This window comes from Plodia interpunctella, chromosome 16 (genome assembly GCF_027563975.2).
Source record: "Plodia interpunctella isolate USDA-ARS_2022_Savannah chromosome 16, ilPloInte3.2, whole genome shotgun sequence".
NCBI classification, from domain to species: domain Eukaryota; kingdom Metazoa; phylum Arthropoda; class Insecta; order Lepidoptera; family Pyralidae; genus Plodia; species Plodia interpunctella.
In genome coordinates, this window is record NC_071309.1 from 5,721,544 (window position 1) to 5,744,904 (window position 23,361).

Here is a 23,361-nt window from a genome sequence, read left to right on the forward strand (position 1 = left end):
GCCTACGAGTAAAATAGGCCGAGAAATTATATGAAAATAATCTATCTCATTTTGTTACATATATTCGTTGTCTTTAGTTTTCTTTGTCTTTGATTTTGAGCGAGAAAGCACATCCTTCAACAACGTTATAATATTACGCAAAGTTCAGCGCAGATGGCGCTACTGGTACAACTAAGGTATACAAACATTGCCAATGGAGACAAAAACAGCAAATTTTCAATATTGTAGATTTACGACCAAAAATACCTTCTACGCAATCGTGGTGCGAGTTTAAAGGATTATCCTGAAAATAATAACACTATTTTAGGTTATGGTCTGCATTATTTGGTCAACTGTGGTCATAAACTGATATAAACTTAATTTTGACTGAAAATCTTACCTGTATGAAGTCCATATTTTAATAAGACTTCACGTGTGAAGTGTTCCGAGCTTCTTTTCGACCGTTTACTGCCTCGAAAATTTTACAGCGTGAGGCGTATCCCGTTTTTTTATCTTGTGGAAAACGATTTTTCCCAATATATCGGCACCCGAATATGCTTCATGGATGTATATTTTCACAAACGAATGCTTACATAATGAAAGGATTAATAAAGTACTCTAAAATAAACGTTTTCATCGACATAGCAAAAGGCGGCAAAGCTTTTACGTGTACCTAACATTCAGTGCTGTACTCTGGCGGGATAAATGTGAAGTAATACTCCCTATTATATACTAACGCACCAATCGTATTGATTTGTTGTCCTAATGACTCTCTTGTCTCAGTTAGCCAATGGAAAACATAACTATCAAACGCGGAACTGTCAACTTCGTGAAGTTTAAATAATTGTGTCAAGCTAATATCAATCGCACTTCAAACGCAAATGCTAGCGCGCGAACTTTAAATAAGTAGATTGGTACACCTATGAAGTTACTTCATTGAAGTTTCCGAAGTAATTTGAACATTTTGAACTGTTTTGAACTGATTCTGAAGTAATTTGAACTACTCTACTACTATTAAATAGAAATATATCAAAGTGGTAAATATTTCCCTAATTACCAGTTCGTAATTACACAACAAATCAAATACAAATAAAATCACTTGATTTGTCTGGGTATATCAGGCCAAAAAAATGATGAGAACTGTCATACCTACATACATATTTAATAATTAAGTGTAACAGGCTAAAACGGTCTGAAACTGAAAGGATTATAACAAAATCTCTTTTTAATAGACCTAGAACCTAGCTATTATCAGACCAGTCATATCTTGGAGTAATATAAGCACCACCAGCATTTTTAGTTAATTTCAAAATCAAGCGCTTTGCCAGGCATGCAATCCTTCCTAAAAATACAATTAGGCCTAAAATTAATTTGAAAATGTTGAAATAAGCGACAGCAGGATATATATTCTTTTAACTTGTGTCCAAACTGTTCACTACTATTTATCCATAATAGCCATTAGACAATCGCTTAGTACCTATGCGATACCATGTTCAGATCAGATTAATTTATCTCCTTTTATTGATTTGCCATTGACGAATGTCTAACCTCGCATCTTCAGATAAGTAATCCGGAGCAATCTCATTCTAACTTGTTTGAACCCCTCCACAACGCTCATCCTTCTACCAGTAGGTATAATCTGATACTCGACCTATTTGAAAACATTATAAACGTTGTTTCAATCAGCACATATCGGGACTATTTAACTTAATTGGGTTGCAATGATCGTACTCGTGCCCGATATCATGCTTTGCTCCATATTTGTCTTCGTGATAATGTACGTCAATCATTTATCGTTATTTCTTGTAATTATGGTAATAATAAACTCGAAATCATAGAAGGAAATAGGTATATGAGTAACTTAAACATACAAATAATACCTATATCGAAATAACTATTTTATTTTTAGACAAAAATTAGTACTTTCTTCATTTTTTGATCATTTTATCGAAGTAGATATACTTATCTAGAGATAAACTTAAAATTTTAGTAAAATATTCAGGTAAATAGCCAATAATAGGGTACTTTTGAGAATAATAGAAGCATATTATTATGATTCATACATGAAGTATGAATCATCATAATATGCTTCTATTATTATTATAAATATGGAAACTCATTATCAAGAATCGCCTTGCATACTAAGCAATAGATTAGTTTAACATTCCCATATTATACAAAAAAATAAAACTAAACTATTTTCATAATATGATAGATTAGTAGCCAGGTTCAAGAACATATTGTAGTGGTATGTACAGAAAGTTATCTGATATCACAAATTTATCATGGAATCTTCGATCAAGTTGAACGAAGCTTGGAATCAAAGCTCCAAAGAGTGAAAATTGTTATCTAAATGCGGTTTAATATTAGGATATTTTCAATCATATCAATTATCAGATGGTGGTGTATGAAGGTGTTAAAGGTAGGCGCAGTAAGTAGGGTACTTACTTAGCAGGTAGTACAAAAATAGTAGATATTATTGTTGTCTTAAAAATATAAAATTAATAAAGGTCCAAAGACTATCAAAGTCACGTTTTCTATATGTAGGTGATGTACATACCCTGCGGACACATAACCCGTATCAAATATGTCTAGAAATTTCTCAGAGATATTGCCTATTTATTGTGAAGTGTAATATTATTGTAAATATGTATAGTGTAAAGTTGTTTAGAACAATGGCGACTAGGTAATAGATAAGGCTAAAACCTAAATTATACAATGACTAACTTTTGTCAAATGCTTCGCTGGAATTTTTTCCACGGTAAAGTACTAAGTATATTTGAGATTCAAGGTGACTACTTATAACCTTCTTCGTACTACCACAGAATATACAATACTTCCAGTCGTACTTCTTTACTATTCATGTTCGAGAAATTTAAACTAGATCTACGTAGATAAAGCGTAAAAAGGTAACAAAAAATCTGCATTGCCTGGATAGACTAGCACAGGATATAGAAGGTTGGCGTAAAAGACGAGAGGCCTATGCTCCGCAGTGTGCAGATGTGGGATAATAATTTTTGGTCCACTCCTTGTCTTTCAGTACCACTTATTCATATAGGTACCAGGTTTCAATTTCTAGTTGCTGTTTATATTTTGCATGTTGATAGTGCATTTTTATGTTGCTTGTTATCGTGTAGTTATTTCTGTTTCAGGTATAAATAATATATTTTCTGTCTATCTTGCGAATCATTGCAAATACACCGGTCAAACAATTGTTTATCAGTTGTGTCTCGATTCTCCGCAATCGACGGGCTAAATTGTTCCTAATTAAATAAAAAATATACGATCTACATATAATTAACTAGACTTACTTTTATGTATATGGTTAATAAATGTCATATCAAAATAATTGGTTGTCGTGCTGTGGTGATTTAGATTTTTATTTAAAAAACAATTCAAACAGGCAATTTTTTATATTTGTAACTGTGTTTGAATACATTTTTGATGAGGTATCTTGAGTAAATTGATGAGGAAAATCAAATGCTGCCTAAAACCACATACTTACTTAGGTTTAAAATTATGATACCCACCGGATTGAGTGAGTATTAATATTTATAAAAATGTGATCTGTACGATTGTACAGATCACATTTTTATAATCATTAATCATGTTAAGATATAAGCTAACTATATATTATATATAACTATATATTTCGGTACCTACTACAAAATTATATATAATACAATACTTTTTATATATTATATTTACATATATAATTATATGTAATAAATTAAATTCACTGAAAGTAAAGACAACAAAAATGAAATCTCTTGTAAGTAGACAGATTTATGGATTAGCGGCAATTATAAAGCTTGCATTAATGAAGTCAAGTCATTTATTATACAAATCCAATTAACAATAGTTATTCCGATAGGTATGGAAAGAGCCGGCGACGGAAAGTTACTTTATGAATGATGAATACTGCAATGTTTACGCATAGATAAAGATTTTTGTAAGTCATTACGATCCAAGCGAATTTTTTTGTTTATATGTAGCTCTTGTAATGGTTTTCCAATGAGCAAACAGTTCGCCGACTTTGGCGGTTTAAGACAGAGATTGCTAGTGTTCCTTGCGGTAATAAAAGCTCACATACAAACTACGCAAAGCACAATTATTCGCTTGCATCTGTTTGATTAGATTAAGATAATTTTAAGCAAATTTTATAAATAAACTAAATAAGAATGTGTATGTGTGTATTTTTTAGTTTTCGCCTTCAATTAAAATAAATTGATCAGGATGTGAGCTGTTATATACATAGATGACAATAAATTATGTTTTTTAAAGTCTTTTTAGTTTACATATTTCATGCCCATCACCACCACCACTGGTGGCCGTTCCGAAATGTTGTAGTTTGTAGCTTTAACAATTACGTTCATGTCATGAGTCTAGTGACTTAATTCATAGCGTTTAGGTCGAGAGCATAGCTTATATACAAAAATATAAAAGAAGCAAATGGCGCACTTTCTATTTAAAAATTTTGCTTATTGTTTTTTCAGGAATATAATTTTCAATACGTATTTCTGCTGCATATGAATGGGTCGGTGTAAGTACTAGAAGTACTAACAGCGTAAAAGGTTCATCGAGATATTCATCAGCTTTTAACTAGCTTAATGTTATTTGTGTCCGGAATAACTAAAAATATCATGAATTTCTTGATAAACATTACGGTGAACAAAATAAAGACGTTGTTTCTGTCCTGGCGCATATTACCTACATTATATAATTGGGTCTACATTTCCCAATAAAATTAAACAATTGATGAGGTAAAACGCGTCGTCGTAAAGTCTATACATTAGAATTAGTTTATTTTCGGGAAATAAAATAAACTGTATATAGATAGATAGATACATCTGTTTACTAATTATTTTGTGTCCGTGACCATCACAGACACGTGTCGCGCGCGTGCGCAACACGCAAACACCATGCGCGCTCCACGCTCCCCGCCACCGCACCGACCCGCCGCGAAAAGCGGGAAAACTATTAGCGGACTCACGCTTAATCTAAGAAGCGTTTTTGATTTTTGTAGCGTTTTGAATTTTATGTCAATAAAATGTCTATCTGTATAATCGTCTGCATCAGACAGTCATGACAAACAGTTCAACCCCAGGTCCAAACCGTTTTACAATATAATATTATTATAATGCGTCATGGAATGAAAAAAACTTAAAATACTAGGTACAATTAGTTGATAATCTTCATATAATTTCTCATTTATATACTTACACAGATGTTGAAAACATAAACTCCCCTTTGTTCAGTGGTTCAGGCAGGCTGTCTCTATTGTCAATCACTTGCCGAAAAACTTAAACGTCGTTATGGTGTCAGTCATGAAAGACAGCCAGCGCCATACAACTCTAATCCAACTCTTAATACATAAAAATACAGTTTGTAACCACTATTTTGTAATAGCTTCATAATCAAATACCGCATACACCCATGTTCCAAAATTACAGAATAATATTTTCAAAATTTAGTATACTTTCATATACAAACTAAGTCATTGAATGACTAGAAGTCTATTGCAAGCCAAAGTATGTAAAAAAGGATTGAAGCAAAAGATAGGCGACTCCTGGCCGAGCAGGGTCGCCGCGGTGATAACCCCGAGTCGGCTTTGGACTCCGGCTGCGACACTAGCTCAAACACGACGCTCAACTCGCCCTTCTGCGACGAGTCTCGAAGTCTATAAAGGCCATCGTCGCTCACAAAGGAACAGTTCGCCTTCGATCTCCGCCGATGATGTTTATTTAGCACACGCAAGCGAAAACTGAACACATTAACGCGGAAAAATACTTGCGATGACTACAAAAGTGAAAAGTTTCATGCGTACATTTTAAATAACCCTCCTTTTATACGCGCATGCGTAATAAACTCATTGTGATTGGCCGTGCAAAGGGAACGTATCGAAAATACTAACATGAGTGAAATGAATGCAAAGTGTGTCAGTCGCTCAGCGTGCAACAGCAAGGGAAGCATGATCGTAGTGTCGAACCGACTGCCTTTCATTCTCAAACGGAATGAAAAAACTGGGGATTTAGAGAGAAAAGCTAGGTAAGTACGGCATGAAGGAAATTACTGTAAAATAAGCCTTAATTAGGAATAAGTATTACCAATTTACCGATCTGGAATACGCACCGCTTCACCATGTGTACACTCCATTAATAAAACAAAAATAATATACTTATTTTATCAAACATAAATATATAATAGGCTAAAGACAATTACCTACTCGTACTTAAATCTCCATAAATAATCTAATTGTTAACATTTCAGGTCTATTTTTAACGTAAACACAATACAATAATACGAAAATATATATCGATTCAGTGTTTTCTAGAATCTCATCGATGTTTCCACTTCCACACAATTTTTTATGTTCATTTCACTGCATCACAGGCCATTTTAAGACTTAAACCTTTGGGAAACAGGTATATCGTAATGTTACATTTTGTTGTTTGGTTAATGTCTGTCTCGGAGTAGTTCTTTGATGCTTGGAACGGAAAAATTCGTATATTATGTAAACAATGCGAATTGTGATAGTGGTTCTTGTTTGTTGTCGTTGCCTTGTTACCGGCGCGGCGTCGTCGGTTGAATGAGGTAACTAGGTATAAATAAAGTAAACATTCAGTTCATGAAACGTTAAAACCTTGGACTTGAATTTATTTATCGTCTTTTCAAGGCCAACTACTTGCGACTTAAGCTACTTATTGGAAAAATAGTTTCAATAAGGATTTTTCATTAGGTACAATCTTGAGTTTCTTAGGTCAATAGTTACTTGCTTTTTATGTTGATTGTAATTAGAGTAATCCTTAGGTACATATTTAAGTATACCTTACATTTAATATAGGTACCTTACCTACCTACCTGCAGGGTGATCGAATGCTGCAAATCCAATTATTTATTGTAGGTACAATTCCTATATACTAAAAACATTAAAATTATAATAAGTACTTTAATGAAATTAAAAAGCATCATAGAACCCAGATCTATAAGCTGATGATAAGACACTAATGCACAACAAATTCGCTTTCAACATAAAAATGAAATTCGAAATTTTCTCACATTTAATCTCAAAAAAGCAATATACGATGTAATTACGTGTCATGTTAAGCATTATAGAGCCCCTAATAATTCCACACTCGTAAATATCGGTATTGTGTGTGAGAAACATACCTTCATAGTGGCGTAGCTACCGATCTAGGTAAGCGTTAACTTTATATAGGTCAGGATGAGGAAGGTCTTCCATTGCACAAACTCGGTCTCACCCAAGATTTCCGCAACAGTGGGGGCCCTAGTAAGGGGCGGAACACATTTACAATGTTGAAAAAAAGCCACTAATAAAAATCATTAACTATGGTCATCTATGCATCACAATATAAAATTTATTGTATAACTTAGTCTATCCACAGAGCAACGTTTCAGTTAGATCAGTAGCCTCAAAGGGATCAGTAATATTTCTAAAAATTACTTTTTCGACTGCACCAGTTACCAAAAATCTAAAAATATTCTTAGATACTATTTTTTATCAAGAGTTGCTCAACCCATGGAAAACCAACCAAGGTTGGCATATCCTGGTCCTTCTGTAGCTATTCTAACTATAACTTTCGTTAACTGAATCCTGTATAATTTGTGTCACAAGTGTCTGTCGTTTACTCAACGTAGCTAATTGAACTGTAATAATTAATAAGTAAAGTAGAGCCCAGATTAGAGAATTTAGTAGTAAATAGTAGTTTAGCTTTACGTCATTTTCAAGGCTATTGCCTAGAAAATGACGTAAAGCTAAACTCAGTGCACGTCACTGCGACTACTTCCCGCTTGTACGTTGGTAAGTAGGTGGTCGTAAAAGTCTGGAAAACCTAAAATCCGAACGAAACCCGCATCCCTGTCTTTAGATTTTTTAATTAATAATCATTTTTGTGCAGGTATACATAGTGCCCTTGAAATCATTAATGATTTAGAGTTTATAATATGCATTGTTCATTTGATCGACAATGCCAGTAGCAAATTATTCCTTGAACCCGTATCTCAACCACCGATAAACTTGGATTCTCTGCGGGTGTAATAACTGCTTATAACTAATTACAAACAAGTGTTGGATAAAATAAAACAAATTTGACGCCTCAGGACCAATGTTAGTTGGAGAAAGTACATTTCAGTTTCACTAGTAGAAACGGCCCTGAAAATTTCCTGAGTTATTGCGCACTGAGGGTTGCGTAAAATTCGCTTTTCTATGTTATACATATTTACGGTTTTCAGACTTATTCCTTCATGTGCTATAGGATAATGGCGTAATAGGTCGATCGGTATTCGAGTCCCATGTAATATGTGTAAAATCGCCAAATTTCATGTCTTTTGATCACAATCACAAGTTTAATTTTTTCACTGCTGAAAGAGATTGTAAGGAGTCTAGAGGTATCAAATACCTGTGTATTTGGTGTGATCATTTTTTTACCTTTTGAAGTACGAACCCCTAAATATAACGCACAATTAATTATTAAAATTTGCAAGCAATAGTATTAATAATGATAAATAAGAGTGCTTCATTTGAAATAAGCAAGCACCTTTTGTACTTAGGTACTTTCCTATTAACTCTTTCTTACTATACATAAACTGTTAAATAAATAAATCAATATCTAAACGAATGGTTGGATTAAAGACTGAATATGAATATAAAAAATATATATTTATTATGTAATGCGTTTATAATAACTAATTTTAATCATATCTAAGACACTTCACTCCCTCAGCAGTGGTAGAAAACGTCATCTTAAGTGCAGTTTATCTTTCTCCAAAAAAGTATGCAGTTTCTGTGAAACTATTTACGATTAAGTAATTTACTATAATTTTGATATTTTGGCAAATAAATTCTTGATTGATCTATTAGTTTTCGTTCCACAGTGCGGGTGGGTTGGTGACTGCCGTCGCTCCAGTGGTGATCAGAGGCAACGGCATCTGGGTGGGATGGCCGGGCATCCACCTCGACGACCCTAATGAGAAAATCCCTGAATCCAACCCCAACGACAAGACGCCCACCGCTGGCCTTCTCTCTAAAAAGGTATCTATATAAACTTTAACAAAACGTCGAATCTTTGCAGTTATTGAATTTGAAATTTATAGCATATATTATGTGCTTGCTGTACGAAACATACCATCTTAAGTCTATAATTTTATACCTAGAAATGTTTTCATAGTTGGATTTCTAATGTCTTTTGGACATATAAAGGTTGAGACATATAATTAAGTATCATAAATACCTACTTAGGTAACAGTGTTAATAATTTGAGACTGTTTTCTTCAATTTGCCGATAAACTGTAAAGCGGTTTGGCAAAGTATATAATATGTAATCATTATGTAATAATCATAAGGTGTTGGGAAATAAATCGATAAAGATAATTGTACCTACATGAATTCTGTAACATTATGATCTACGTAGGTAGTTAGGAAGTTCATAATCACCTGTCATAAGAAATCTTTGACTGGTAAATCCCTGACACCGTTCATTCATAAATGTTTCTAACGACGTAAACATTCAGTCTTATTGAGATCTAAACAGTTTACAGCCTACAGTCTAATTGAGAGACACTGCATAAGGCCTCAAGGTCCTATGGTGTTCATATTTGTTATCTATGTATATTCGATCCAGCTCAACGAGGTACCTATATGACGATATTGTTGTTATAAGTATAATTTTTTCCGCTCTCCCTTACAGATTCACCATCAACTGATTGGCCTAAGTGTCTAGTTAAAGTCGAAATTTTTATGGGAAATGTTATTTTTTGTTTTTGGAAGTTTGTTTATTCTAAAATCTTAAGAAGTTAATGTATAGCTTCTTAAAAAATCAATTCACAGTGATTCCATGCAGTGACGAATTTACTAGTAGGCTGGATCCAAGGGCGGCAGAATTCTCTTAAAAAATTTTTGTTATATAGACATGTTATTAGATCACATAACCTGTCCAATTTAGGAATTTGACGTTTGTCTATCCTATCAGCGAATGCTTTTTGTTATACCACGTATTTGCGGAATTATATGACCTTTCGTTAAATAATGATAAGAAGGGGCAGCAAAATTTTAATTGCCTACTGCCGGCAATTGTGTAAATCCGCAATTGATTCTATGTATTAATATAAGATATTGTGAAAATGTTGGTGTTTGAATAACATCATACGTTATAACTTAATTATCTTTACAAATTATGAGCCCAATGTATGCAAAACGATGTGTGTACCATAATTGTTTAAAAACATTTATCAATTAACGTATGATAAATAAAACAATGTGTAATTTTCCGCTCTGCGAAACTAAATAGTTTGGAAAAGTCGGTATCTTAACAGATTATTATTATAACTACATTATAACTACTATTCATTAGATAAAGCACTATCAAATTAGAACAGTGAAAAAAAATGAGGCACGTACCTATTTAAATGACTTTATGTGTAGTTTATTACATTTAGATAGGTACTATCTATTTTCACGATTTTTCTAGTTTTTGCTTATTTTAATTTTATATGGATAATAAGTCAGTCAAAACCACGATTTACTTATTACTTTTATTAGACTATAATATAAAAAGTAATTTAATAAATATTCTCTAAAAAAGACGTACCTACAAACTCTACTCGTCAGACTCACCCAATCAAAACGGGACCAACTTCGGGTTCCTTAGTGATAGTACGTAGAAACCGAATTCCACTATCAACAACCAAAATAAAAGCATCAAGTTAGGCGATTATTTTAAACAAATTATAGATAGGTATACAATAAAAAGTTTAATGTTCCGACCAAAGATCTTATTAAGTAACTCTTAATTAGCAAAGAAATGAAGCAAAAACGTGATGACATGATACAATAGCTTTATTATAAATATTTATATTTCTATCCTTATTATATACTTATTATAAATATATATATAATGTACCTCAGTACATTGTATATGAAGGGGTTTCTCCATATTTTTCTATTTCTATCGACTGCACCATTTCGTCTCTTCCCATGAAAACCACAAAATTTGATGAGAAAAATTGCACGTTGAGAGATTCCCAGTGGTTGATCGTGCAACCATATCTGCAATTGTTACGTGATTTTACAACATTACAGATCGTGGCGATTCACGCGGAGCCTAATCTCTTCGACAGCTACTACAATGGATGCTGCAACGGCACCTTCTGGCCCCTCTTCCACTCCATGCCCGATCGAGCCACCTTCATCGCAGACCACTGGAAGGCGTACATTAAAATCAATGAGGAGTTCGCAGAGAAAACCGTACACGCTCTGCGTCTCCTAAAAGAAGAAGAAAAGAAAGAAAAAGGTGGCTCTTCGCCGCCGATTGTCTGGGTCCACGACTACCACCTCATGTTGGCTGCCAATTGGATCCGACAGGTACTTTTATTAACTTGTAAACTCAATGTTTCAATGAATGTCAACTTCGACAAATTACTTACACATTTTGGTTCCCCAACATGTATTTGATTCTGTGCTATCTATAACTATCGTATCAACCGACATGTTGAATTGACATTTTAGGCATTTTTATCTAAAAAAGACCATTATTTCCTGAGTAAATATATATTTTATTTTGTAATCTGAAAATATTACAGGAATTCAGTAATTTGCCTTTGTTAACAGCGCGTGGAGGAGGACGACATCAAATGTAAACTGGCATTCTTCTTACACATACCTTTCCCGCCATGGGACATCTTCAGATTATTCCCATGGTCGGATGAAGTTTTACAAGGAATACTTGGTAAACAAACATTTTATACAAAAAATAATATAGCGATACCGATAATTGTGTATATGGAAAATAATATTTTTATTATATTTTAGGTTGCGACATGGTTGGATTCCACATAACTGATTACTGTTTAAATTTCATTGACTGTTGCCAAAGAAAATTAGGATGTCGTGTGGATAGAAAAAATCTTCTAGTCGAATTGGGTGGTCGCACAATTTGCGTCCGCCCGCTCCCCATAGGCGTTCCTTTCGACAGATTCGTGCAATTATCACAAAATGCGAAACCAGTGCTCTCTACAAACCAAAAAGTCATACTCGGAGTCGATAGACTAGATTATACCAAAGGATTAGTACATAGACTGAAAGCCTTCGAGAGATTATTAGAAAAACATCCTGAACATATAGAAAAAGTGATGCTGCTGCAGATTTCCGTTCCTTCTAGAACTGACGTGAAAGAATACCAGGATTTAAAAGAGGAAATGGATCAGCTTGTAGGAAGAATAAATGGGAGATTTACTACGCCTAACTGGTCGCCAATCAGGTAAATAAAGTAATAAGTATTAATAAAACAATTCCTGTGGAATAAATTTACATAAAAATAAACTTAGGCGATAGAGTGACAGCAACAGAGTAAGAATTTGAAAAAAAAAATGTCTGTTTGTCTGTGTGTACACGCTAATCTTCGGAACTACTGGAAGGATTTAAATGAAACTTTTTTGTTATATAGCTATTAAACCTGGGCAACATATAGACATGAAGGTGTTGTCGCCAATCAGGTAAATAAAGTAATAAAATAAGATTAAAGCATTTACTATTTGTCATATAAAAGAAGATATCACAATCATTCCATTAAGTCAGTCTGACTTAATGAAATGATTGTGATAGCTAATAATGCGTGTTATCAGATACATCTACGGCTGCGTGGGACAAGACGAGTTGGCGGCGTTCTACCGCGACGCGGCGGTGGCGCTAGTGACGCCACTACGAGATGGCATGAACCTAGTGGCCAAGGAGTTCGTGGCGTGTCAAATCAACAAGCCCCCGGGCGTGTTGATAGTGTCGCCCTTCGCCGGCGCCGGGGAAATGATGCACGAGGCTCTTATATGCAACCCTTACGAACTGGACGACGCGGCTGAGGTTATACACAGGTGGGTCTATTCATAACAACAATTGATCACAATTCTCTTCAGACAGAATGCAAAGTTACTATGTCGAAGGGTGGCATTATATTGGGGAAAGGTTTCTATTTCATGTCTGTTTTTCCTGATAAGATTATTTAAACAGGTCATTATTAATATTTTGTCAATTACATTGTATAAAGTTTAGTAAAAAGACATTATAAAGTTTTTCCGCAATCGAGTCGACACCGACAGAAAAGCAAAGAAAACTTTACTAGTTATAAAAGATTAATTCGTCCATCGAAATCAATTACGAATGAAACAAAAATCCATAATATTTGTATCTTCACACTGAAATTCCAGGGCACTGATGATGCCAGAAGACGAGCGTACAGTGCGCATGAACCACCTGCGCAGGCGCGAGCAGCTGAATGACGTGGACAGCTGGATGAAGTCCTTCCTCAAGGCCATGGACTCGCTGGAGGAGGAGGCCGACGACATCGGCGCCACCTCCATGCAGCCCGTCACCATGGACGACTTCGATGAATACCTCTCGAAGTAAGTCACTCATGTTTGTGCGACTGCGGAGCGGTTCAACCCATGGCTTAACTGTTGTCTTGCCTAAACTGTCCCTCCTCCTGCTCCATAGAAAACCTAAACAAACCTAATGACAAGGCAATTGTTGTGGCTACTTGGTCTCAATTAAAATAATTTGTCTGCTATTTCAATTCCAAAACAAAAAACCTAATAAGTAATGCAAAATAAATTATTCAAACGAAAGCAAACATGCTTATTGAACGTTGCTTTTAGAATATTTAATTTTTATTTTAATGATTTGGAAAATTCAATCGAGCAATCCGATCGAAAGGTAGTTCTATATTTACAAGAAAAAAAAATTATTATGACATGTATAAAAGAAGATATATTGCAAAAAAACTAGCTTTTTGGCTTACGCCGAGTGGCTTACCGCCGATTTCCTTATTTACCCCCGCGCCGTCTATGCAGAGTTTCAAGTTATGTTTTCTCAATCAGTCAACGTTCAATTTTATACCTGTACATAATTAGAAACCGCCTACTTATACAGAAATGGAGTTACACGTAGATACAGATATAGTATTTATTAAGTTTTTATATAGGTTAAGTAAAGTACTCATTTATATTGATAGTTTTATTACGTGTGAGACAATATCCTAGTTTCGGTTAATGGAACGCATATCCTATCTAGCACATTCCGACCCAAAGATAACACGATTCTCATTCTCAATATACAATAATTCAAGTTAATTACACAGTCAACAGGATAAAATCGCTACGAAATTAGTCACAGATCGACAGCATTTAATGACATTGAATGTTGCTCGTTGCTTGATAACTACTAATGATGGGAAACAGTGGTAGAGGTCTCAACTTTATACTTCAGCGAGAGTAAATTTACTCTCATATAGATTGCTGAAATGTAAATGAAGTTATCCCAGATTAAACTATTTTTTTGTTATTGGCCTGTTGTATCCCACTGCTGGGCAAAGGCTCCGCTCTCTCCTCTACTTCGCCAACCCTCCCACCCAATCCATTGCGTAACTCCTCCAGTTCTTATCCGTCGCTCTAAATCGTCCGACTATCTTGTTCTGGGGCGGCCTGTTTCTCGTCGCCAGCCAGCAGCAGTCGCTCTATTCTGTGGCTATTCTACTGCAACTTTCCTTTTTTTCATGTAAACCTGCCTTCCTCCCTACTTATAGTTTAAACCATAAGAGTTAATATAATCCATGGATTTTCCTTTTCAAGATAAAATAGTTATAATACATTTTTGTATGTATATCTAAAAAAATGTGCAACAAAGGATTATATATTGTTGTGGTATGTGATACCGCCCTAGAATAATACCACTCTGACCTCGGGCTTCGTCGTCATCACAGTTCCAAACGAAACCAGAGAGAAATAATGTTGTATTGTTTTTTTCTAGATACATAGGCTACACGCAGAAGCTGGCGCTGATGCTGGACTACGACGGCACGCTGGCGCCCATCGCGCCGCACCCCGACCTGGCCACGCTGCCGCTCGAGACCAAGCACACGCTGCAGCGGCTGTCCAACTTGTCCGACGTCTACATCGCCATCATATCCGGACGCAACGTCGATAACGTCAAGGAAATGGTAAGTGCTTCTTATCGACTTCACACATACGATAGCTACGAAAATAAATATTTCGAGACAGACACCAGCAGTGGGATTGTCTGGATAATCCCTCTACTGAGAAAGAACCTTCTTATCTCTGCACCTCTTGGTTAAACTTTGTATATTTTTGCAATATCTAACAAGATTTCGTCATCCTGGCCGTGCCCTCTACATTGACGTCATATAAATGTATCACAAAGAGATGGGTAGGTAGGTACTTGGCTATTTACAACAAAAGTTATTAAGTTTCGCTGAGAGGTAAATATACATACCTACTCAACTCACAAACATAGGATGTACACACTCAGTAACCTCAAACGTAGGATGTGATTGAACAGGAATTATATCAACAACTAACCCCACATAATTCCCCCTATTCTTTTCACTTATTGGTACTTAATAATTTTTTAAATGGTCATATGAAGCAAACAAATGTACGAACAGAATTTTCATGTGCACAGTTACATTTTATTACAAGTTAATTACATATCTACCCAGTTATTAATAAAAAAAATATATAAAAAAACATAGGTACTAGGTATTTTCACAAGCTTGTAAAATATAGTAATGCCTGTAATGGAACAAGTTTTTAGTGGCATTAACTGAGATTATTGCTTATTTTTTGAGTTCAGTCGCTGCACTATACTCTATTGCCAATACGGCAATCGTAACCTTTATTGCGTAATTTAACAAAACAAAAACTGCCGATTCTTTATCAGCTGAAGATTCCACATTGACCCTCCACGTGACACTATTGCACACGTGTATTTAGGCGTTCTAAACGTGATGTTTCGACCTAGGCTTCGGCCTTGTTGCGTTAGAATAGAGTTCATATTAAATTCGCAGTATCAACCTTTGCGATCGCCGTAAACAAATGTCTTTTGTGGATATCTCTCATTGAAAACCGACCAACAAGGCTAGATATCGCGCCGTGAACTTTGACAAATATTATCACAAATAAAACAAAAATATTTGTAATGGCTACTCGTTGTGTACATACCTACCTTGCCTTCGCATACTGTCTTAACCGGGTTGATGTATATTAAATGTACCACTGCTATCTTGGGTAAATATTACGTAATGTGTGACTGAACATGGGCGGGGTGGGGCGACATTTGTTTGGGATGTTGACACAACACAATAAGTAGATTCCAAACAATGAACTGTTTTGCTCGCTTGACCTCAACGTAATATAGGAATTTGTTTAAGAAGTTAGCGTACTCTTATAACGCCTAGGCAAGTCTTAGTAAAGTAAAAATATAAAGCAGGTAGATTACCTACCCGTTACTCTACCCGTTCTAAGAATTTTGTAACATTTATTGAATGTTTAAATGAAGCATTTTGTAAGAAATAAAACATGTTTTCTATAATATAAAAATGTCTGTATTATATGGAGAAAATGCATATGACTTTGTCTGAAATTTAGGTCTCCTCGTGCTGCGAAGACCTATTATCAGTCTAAAATATGTAGGTATATTATAAAAATTTGGACCTATGAACATTACTTGCAAATTTTGAAGAAAAAAAACTTTGTATATACGGTAATATGGCACCAGAGCCTCTGGCGAAAAACACCGACTTGTATCAAGTCGGTGTATTTCACTATATATTTCCTTAACTTACGTTATAGGTAGTGATCATAAAGTCAAAAGTGATTAAGCATTTTTTGTGTCTACGTGCAAATAAAATGTGGGCGTATACATAATACTCACCAACATTTAATATTATCTTCCAGGTCGGCATCGAAGGCATCACGTACGCGGGTAACCACGGGCTGGAGATCCTGCACCCGGACGGCAGCAAGTTCGTTCACCCCATGCCCATGGAGCTGCAGGATAAGGTCGTTGAACTCCTCAAGGCCTTGCAAGAACAGGTGAGCATAACAAGAAATTCACGCGACTGGTTCGAGTAACTGGAAGTAATCTTTTTTTTCTTTAAGGATATTTGTAACTGGCTACTGTAATGAAAAGTTTTTATTAGTGTCTTGTCAAAAGTTGTCATGTACTTACTTATTAGTAAAATTAAAAAGATTAGTCTTATTATATCATAGATATATAATTACATTTTTGTTACTTTTTTATATTGAGTGCGATTTCAACATTTTATTTATCTAGGTATATACTAACACTGGCATCTGTGGGATGGTAGCTAGTGAATTAACAGTATATAACATTACAAGAATAAACCATACAAATCTATAAAACATAAGTCGCCAGCCTTTTTGGTGCGAACACAGCATGCACATTTGACCTGCACCCTAATACATAACCTAAACAAATGAAATTGTGTATCGTAAGGTGTGCAAAGACGGCGCGTGGGTGGAGAACAAGGGCGCGCTGCTGACGTTCCACTACCGCGAGACGCCGGGCAGCAAGCGCGCGGCGCTGGCGGCGCAGGCGCGCAAGCTCATCGCCGCCGCCGGCTTCACGCCCGCGCCTGCGCACTGCGCCATCGAGGCGCGTCCGCCTGTGCAGTGGGACAAGGGTAACACCGCCATATATATCTCTATATCTCTTTTGATGACCTCGACCGAATAGATCGGCGCACTCACATCTTGTGAAAATAACTTTGGGCTAACTCAACTATCGCCGGCCATTGGCTAAAATCAACCATCTTTGGGAATGCTATTGTTACCTAATAACTATTGTAATGCGAACATTAGTGTATCATATTTGGTATCTACCAAGTACCTAAGAAATAGTATCACGTTCATGTAGACGCGTAGACCAAGCTATATAATTAAAGGTATATAAGCTACGCTACTAAGCTAAGTTAATAAGTATATATAGTAAATAATGAATGTTTTTTAAATTGCTCCTGTCCACAGGTCGAGCGTCAATTTACATCCTAAGAACTGCGTTTGGCCTGGACTGGTGTGAACGAATCAGAGTTATTTATGCTGGTGACGATAGCACTGATGAAGACGCAATGTTGGTGAGTATTCCTATTATTTTATACACTTATTAAAATTGAAAAATAAACTAACTATTAAAACAAAATTATTAAAAAATGTAAAAATTAAATTCTTCAATTAATTGATGATGATGATTAAAAAATATAAAAAAGTAAAGGAAAGCTATAAATCGAAAGCATTTTTTTTATATTCATATCGTCAAGCAATGAAAGATTATTCAAACTAGAAAAATAAAACACTTTAATAAAAAAAACATAAATCTAACAAAAAAAACTACTCAGGCTCTAAAAGGCATGGCAGCGACGTTCCGCATCGCGTCGTCGCAGATCACGAAGACGTCGGCGGAGCGGCGGCTGTCGTCGCCCGACTCCGTGCTGGCCATGCTGCGCTGGGTGGAGCGCCACTTCTCCCGCCGCAAGCCCCGCGCCAACTCCCTCACTTACAAGAGCGCGAGAAAAGCCAGGGACACTCTACACATGCAGATGTCCTACCAAATGCCCGCTAGATCCTCCCCGATCCAAACGCCCCCCCGCAGCCCTGATAAAACATCCAGCGGATCCGAATCCAGTTAAAACTGGTTCGTCTAAAAACATTAAAGCTATTTTTAGGTTATGTTCGTAATTTGAAATTATGATTTATATGCTCTTTGTTGTTGGAAAATTGAAAAGTTCGTGTCTAATGATTTTTTAAAAGTCAAATGTGAACATGTATTCTTAAAACGTTAATTTTCACTGAAGCGCACCAACCTTAAAATGGCTGGGTATGTTTATTTAACAAAATTTACATAAAACATAAAATCTTTTATATTTTGCAATAAATAGAAAATATTCCATTTCAGAAACATTCCTCTAAGGGATTTACTTTTGATATTTAAGCCAATTTAATAATATAATAACATTGCACAAGTTTCAAAAGCTGCTAAAAATTACTTTTAAAAACGCATTGATATAAATTACGTAAATGTGATAGAATAATGTGTACAATTAATTTTAAAATATGGCTATATCATTTAGTTGTAAGTGTTTCAAAAATAATGAGTAATCGTATGCATGGCCCAACGAACTTAAAAATAATATAACATTATATTCTTACAAATAGCACTGAGATTTTATACGAAAATAAAAAAACTATTATTTATGAACTAAATTATTGAATTTTGTTTTTAATACTGGGAATTTTGTTATGTCTAATACGTCGAATTAATTCATCGTTTATATTAAAAAAAATTATCTATTGATTGAATACCATTCCTATCCAAATAGTAGATGTGGCAAAGTGACAAATATACACGGTATGCTTTATGTATTTATTGAATATGTGTTGTGTAGAAAGTAAACAATATACTAGTCCAGTTGGTGGCTTTAGTCTATCCAATGCGCACTGAAATACCTATCTCGAATTACTATCAATCGTGTATTTTTAGATCCATATTAAATGTTTTACGAGGAATTTATTTGATAAAATAAAATATTATTTAACAGATGAATGTTTTAATTGATACAATAATCATATACAAAATCTTTAACCCTATGAAAATATCTTATTAAAAATATTTTTTTCAGGAATGTTGTGCCTTAAAATAATAAATAAATACATACTTATTACATATATGACATTTTGTTTTACATCATCGACAATGACGTAGATTATCTTGCTTTTTACGATCGGAAATGCCTTTTTAACTGATACTCCTGTATTTGCGGTACATTGGTTTTAGAATAAATAAAATATCATTAAAATCTTAAAGGAAGAATAAGCATGTGAAAACGATTTTATATTACACACACATAATTTACACACATATTCACAAATTAAAACTAAAGTTCGTATCACAATATAATGACTTGATGTGGACATTTAGACGTTGCTGTGCGATACGACGAGCCACGATAGAATGAAGTAGAACAAACATATCGGATACACTGCCAACGCTTTCTTCCCGGCTGGCTGACTGTCACCCAGGAATTTGGTTGCCGCTGAAAATACATCAGTTTCGCCTTACAATTATTTATTTAGTTTGTGACCTGATGATATCAAAAAGTAAATTATTTATTAAAAAACTCATTGTTAACCGTAACTTAAAACGGCCAGGGATATATAAAAAAAATGTTTTGAAAGAAGGTTTTAACATAGTTAACAAATTCTAAACTGACATAACAGCTGGAGAGTTTGAACACGCTGATCCCTGCAATGTTTGGTGGGAACTACATCTTTATGACAAAAGTTCTCCAGATTTCGAAAATTCTCATGAGAAATAAGACCGCTTTCATAGTTTTAGAAGATTGAATTACATTATTTTTATCATCTATTCTATGATCAAAATTTTCAGACTTCATTAACCCACTGCTAGATAGGCCGCCATTTTTCCGCGGGAATATGATTCTAAGTATTAAAAATAAAAAATATCTTACCAAATGTAGCCCACACAAAGCCTCCCATAGATATAACCAGTCGTAGGAAGAAGAGGAAGGTGGTCTGCGTGGAGAAGAGTATTAGCCTGCAGATGAGCAGTGCCAGTGCGATGGGGAACAGGCAGTAGCCCAATACGCACACTGATTGGAAGAATGAACTGAAAACAAAAAATTTCACATCTTCAATCGCTCTCTCGTCTCTGCATGTTCCCGGTTGTGTTCGGGGCTGGGTCGCGAAGCCCGGTGACATCGTAATAAAATGAATGTTTCATAATTCGGCTGTGTGTAACTTGCCGCCTGTCTAACATCGTGATGGCTGGCATCGTGATAGGCAACAATGGCATATTAGCAAAAGGAGGGTTCCTCGGTTCCTTAGTCGCCTCGTACGACATCCACACGGGATATGGAGTGGTCCTATTCTAAGACGAAGCCACGCGATATGCTTCGCATCTCTTTATTCTCCAATGCGAAAGTTTGGAGGATTTCGTCACTCAATCAAGAAAAATCTTAAATTGGAAAATAATATGTGTAGAATATAATGTTGCAAAATAATTTCTGCTGTTTGTCCTATAGTATTTTATACAAAGGGACTTCTATAATCAAATAGTAGGTATTATTGTTTGTTTCATAGACTTATGTTGCATGTGTTGGAATGTAATCATGTTTCATGTTTTATGAATATAAGATAAGGAAATACTGTAATTTTTTTATTTACTGACCATTATAATATACTGGTTACATATAAACTATTTTTTATTTCCATATAATCTTAAACATTTCAGTTACCAAGTCCATTTCTGAACACAGACTGCATATAATATTTACAATGAAATTATCAAAATTTTTGTGTGAAGATTTTATACAATCACACCAATTTTTTTTTAAAGATAGGGTGATTATCCGAAATACTTACATGTTGCCACCTAGAAGTTTACAATTTAATGTAACTATAGCTGCCCCAATCCAGACCAGTACAAACACTTCTGCAAACTCAGGCCCTCCATCATTAGTGTTATCTACTCTCTCAGTAGATCCTTGAAGAAATGTAGCCATCAATGTGCACAAAAGCAAAGGGCCCCAGAGATCCCCTGAAAAATATTGTTTGGGCCTATTATTTCACAGATATACATCATCAATCCTTTATAGTATTGAACATATTAAACTGTATAGGTTAACATAATACACATATATTATCACACCTGTTTCCCATGGAGGTGGGCAGAGACCTTTAGATTTGCCACAATCCACAATTAACATATATGGATTTTACATTTCACACTTAAAAGTCTTATATTTTATTGTATTGTGTGTGTATTGAGTAATTTGTATGACAAGAACTTAAGTGTCACATACTTTATGTTAAACAAAAATAAAGATATTTTAAATACATAATAAATACACCATGCTGTCAAATTATTACCCAATAAGGTATGAAATATTATGATTTGACCAATGAACATGACTGCTGTAATTTAGATAATGATAGTTGCAATGCTCAATTTTCTCTAAGTATGTGCTAAGTATGAGTATTGATTTGTATATGTACAAATATTTTTTAAATTTGTGATGTATTTCAAATAAATATTTAAAATACTCACATTCTTTAAGCAAACTAGTCTTTTCTCTAGGGATTAGAACATGATAAAACTTGTTACCAACGGCTCTCAGATCACGCATCTAAAAATAAAATATGATCATGATCAACGGGAAATTTCATGCAATTGAGCTTAAACTATGATACTTCTTACCCACAATCCTTATTTTATAAGATTCTTTAAGAAAAGCTAAACATTCTACTAATAAGTATACCTACACTTTACAAATTAATATCATCACACCTTTAATAGGGAAGGTACCTAACGGTATTTGCAAAGTGGGTATTGTGTCAGAGAAAGTATGAATAAAAATGATTGATCAAGTCAATTTTCATGTCTCTCTCATGTGTTTCTGGTTGGATTCAGGGCTGTTCAGCCCCAAATCCAACCAGAATGCTATTGCTATGCTTTTATCATGTCCACAAAGCCACACCGGAATGCTATTGTTGCCTATCAGCTAACAAGGCTGTCTCTTAAATGTCTCATGAAATATCCCGGGAGGTTATGGTGTATTCCTTTAGTACAAATTCTATTTGACAGACCTTTTAATAGGCAACTACTTCATTGAAACTTGTCTCATAAGAATTCTGTTATTAATTTTTCTACTTACAAAAGTCTCTTTGATAGGCTCATCAAGAGTGTTAAACTCCATAGAGTCCCCAGATGGTACACCCCGACCTGGTATATTCATTTCGCCCTCCACAACTCCAACATCACCTGCAGGGTACATCTGTAAGGGATATATAGAACAGACCAAGATAAAACTCGAAATCTTTTCACTAAATTAGAATTATTCTTTTTTGCTGGCCTTCGTTAAAATAAATATAGTACAAAAAACAAAATAAAGGTAAACAAATCCATAACAATGTCAAAACATTGGAGGTGGTTTATTAAGCCATTATAAAAGAATACCAAAACTCACGTCATATTTAGAATCAAAAGTAGTCATTTTGATGAAATATTGGAATTGGGTAGGTAATTACGATAAGTATATTGATTTATAACAATATAATTAGTTATATTTTTTGAAGACAGACACTCAGACAGAGCAAAACACATCATCGGTACAATGATTGACATTGACAGACGTCATTATGAATGACAACAAAGCATAAACAATAAATTCTTTTTTTTTCAATCCAGAATCTATAATCTACCCATTTTGCCTGTTGTGGGACCACACGATCGCGCTACAGTACAAGAGCTTTCATTGTTCTGCCACGGCGATGAAAGTAGTATACATATAATCTTTACTTACATTTACTTTAGATTGATGAAGGTGAAGAGCGTATCCTCACGACAAACTATGCACTAGATGCTGGCATGAAGCTATACTTTGTGATCCAAAGTACATGTATTGCTATACCTTTCATATGTAAACGGCGCCTACCAAAGAACGAGTTAGTTATTACCTATAGCTTCGTGGATGCTGGAAGAAG

General features: G+C 34.9%; 2 protein-coding genes across 2 annotated transcripts; one reads left to right on the forward strand and one right to left on the reverse strand.

Moving 5' to 3' along the window:
* Positions 1-5,691: 5,691 nt before the first annotated feature.
* On the forward strand, positions 5,692-19,396 carry Tps1 (Trehalose-6-phosphate synthase 1). Its single transcript, XM_053757117.2, has 12 exons — positions 5,692-6,027; positions 8,875-9,031; positions 11,078-11,359; positions 11,606-11,723; positions 11,807-12,254; positions 12,619-12,861; positions 13,195-13,389; positions 14,792-14,981; positions 16,738-16,875; positions 17,300-17,486; positions 17,830-17,936; positions 18,198-19,396. The coding sequence occupies exons 1-12, from the start codon at positions 5,894-5,896 to the stop codon at positions 18,486-18,488; spliced, it is 2,490 nt and encodes an 829-aa protein (XP_053613092.1). The 5' UTR covers positions 5,692-5,893; the 3' UTR covers positions 18,489-19,396.
* Positions 19,390-23,000, reverse strand: LOC128676789 (uncharacterized protein). The gene is made up of 6 exons (XM_053757120.1): positions 22,845-23,000; positions 22,533-22,652; positions 21,926-22,004; positions 21,241-21,415; positions 20,328-20,485; positions 19,390-19,892 (listed from the first exon to the last, which is right to left on the reverse strand). The coding sequence occupies exons 1-6, from the start codon at positions 22,869-22,871 to the stop codon at positions 19,774-19,776; spliced, it is 678 nt and encodes a 225-aa protein (XP_053613095.1). The 5' UTR covers positions 22,872-23,000; the 3' UTR covers positions 19,390-19,773.
* Between the last annotated feature and the right edge of the window lie 361 nt (positions 23,001-23,361).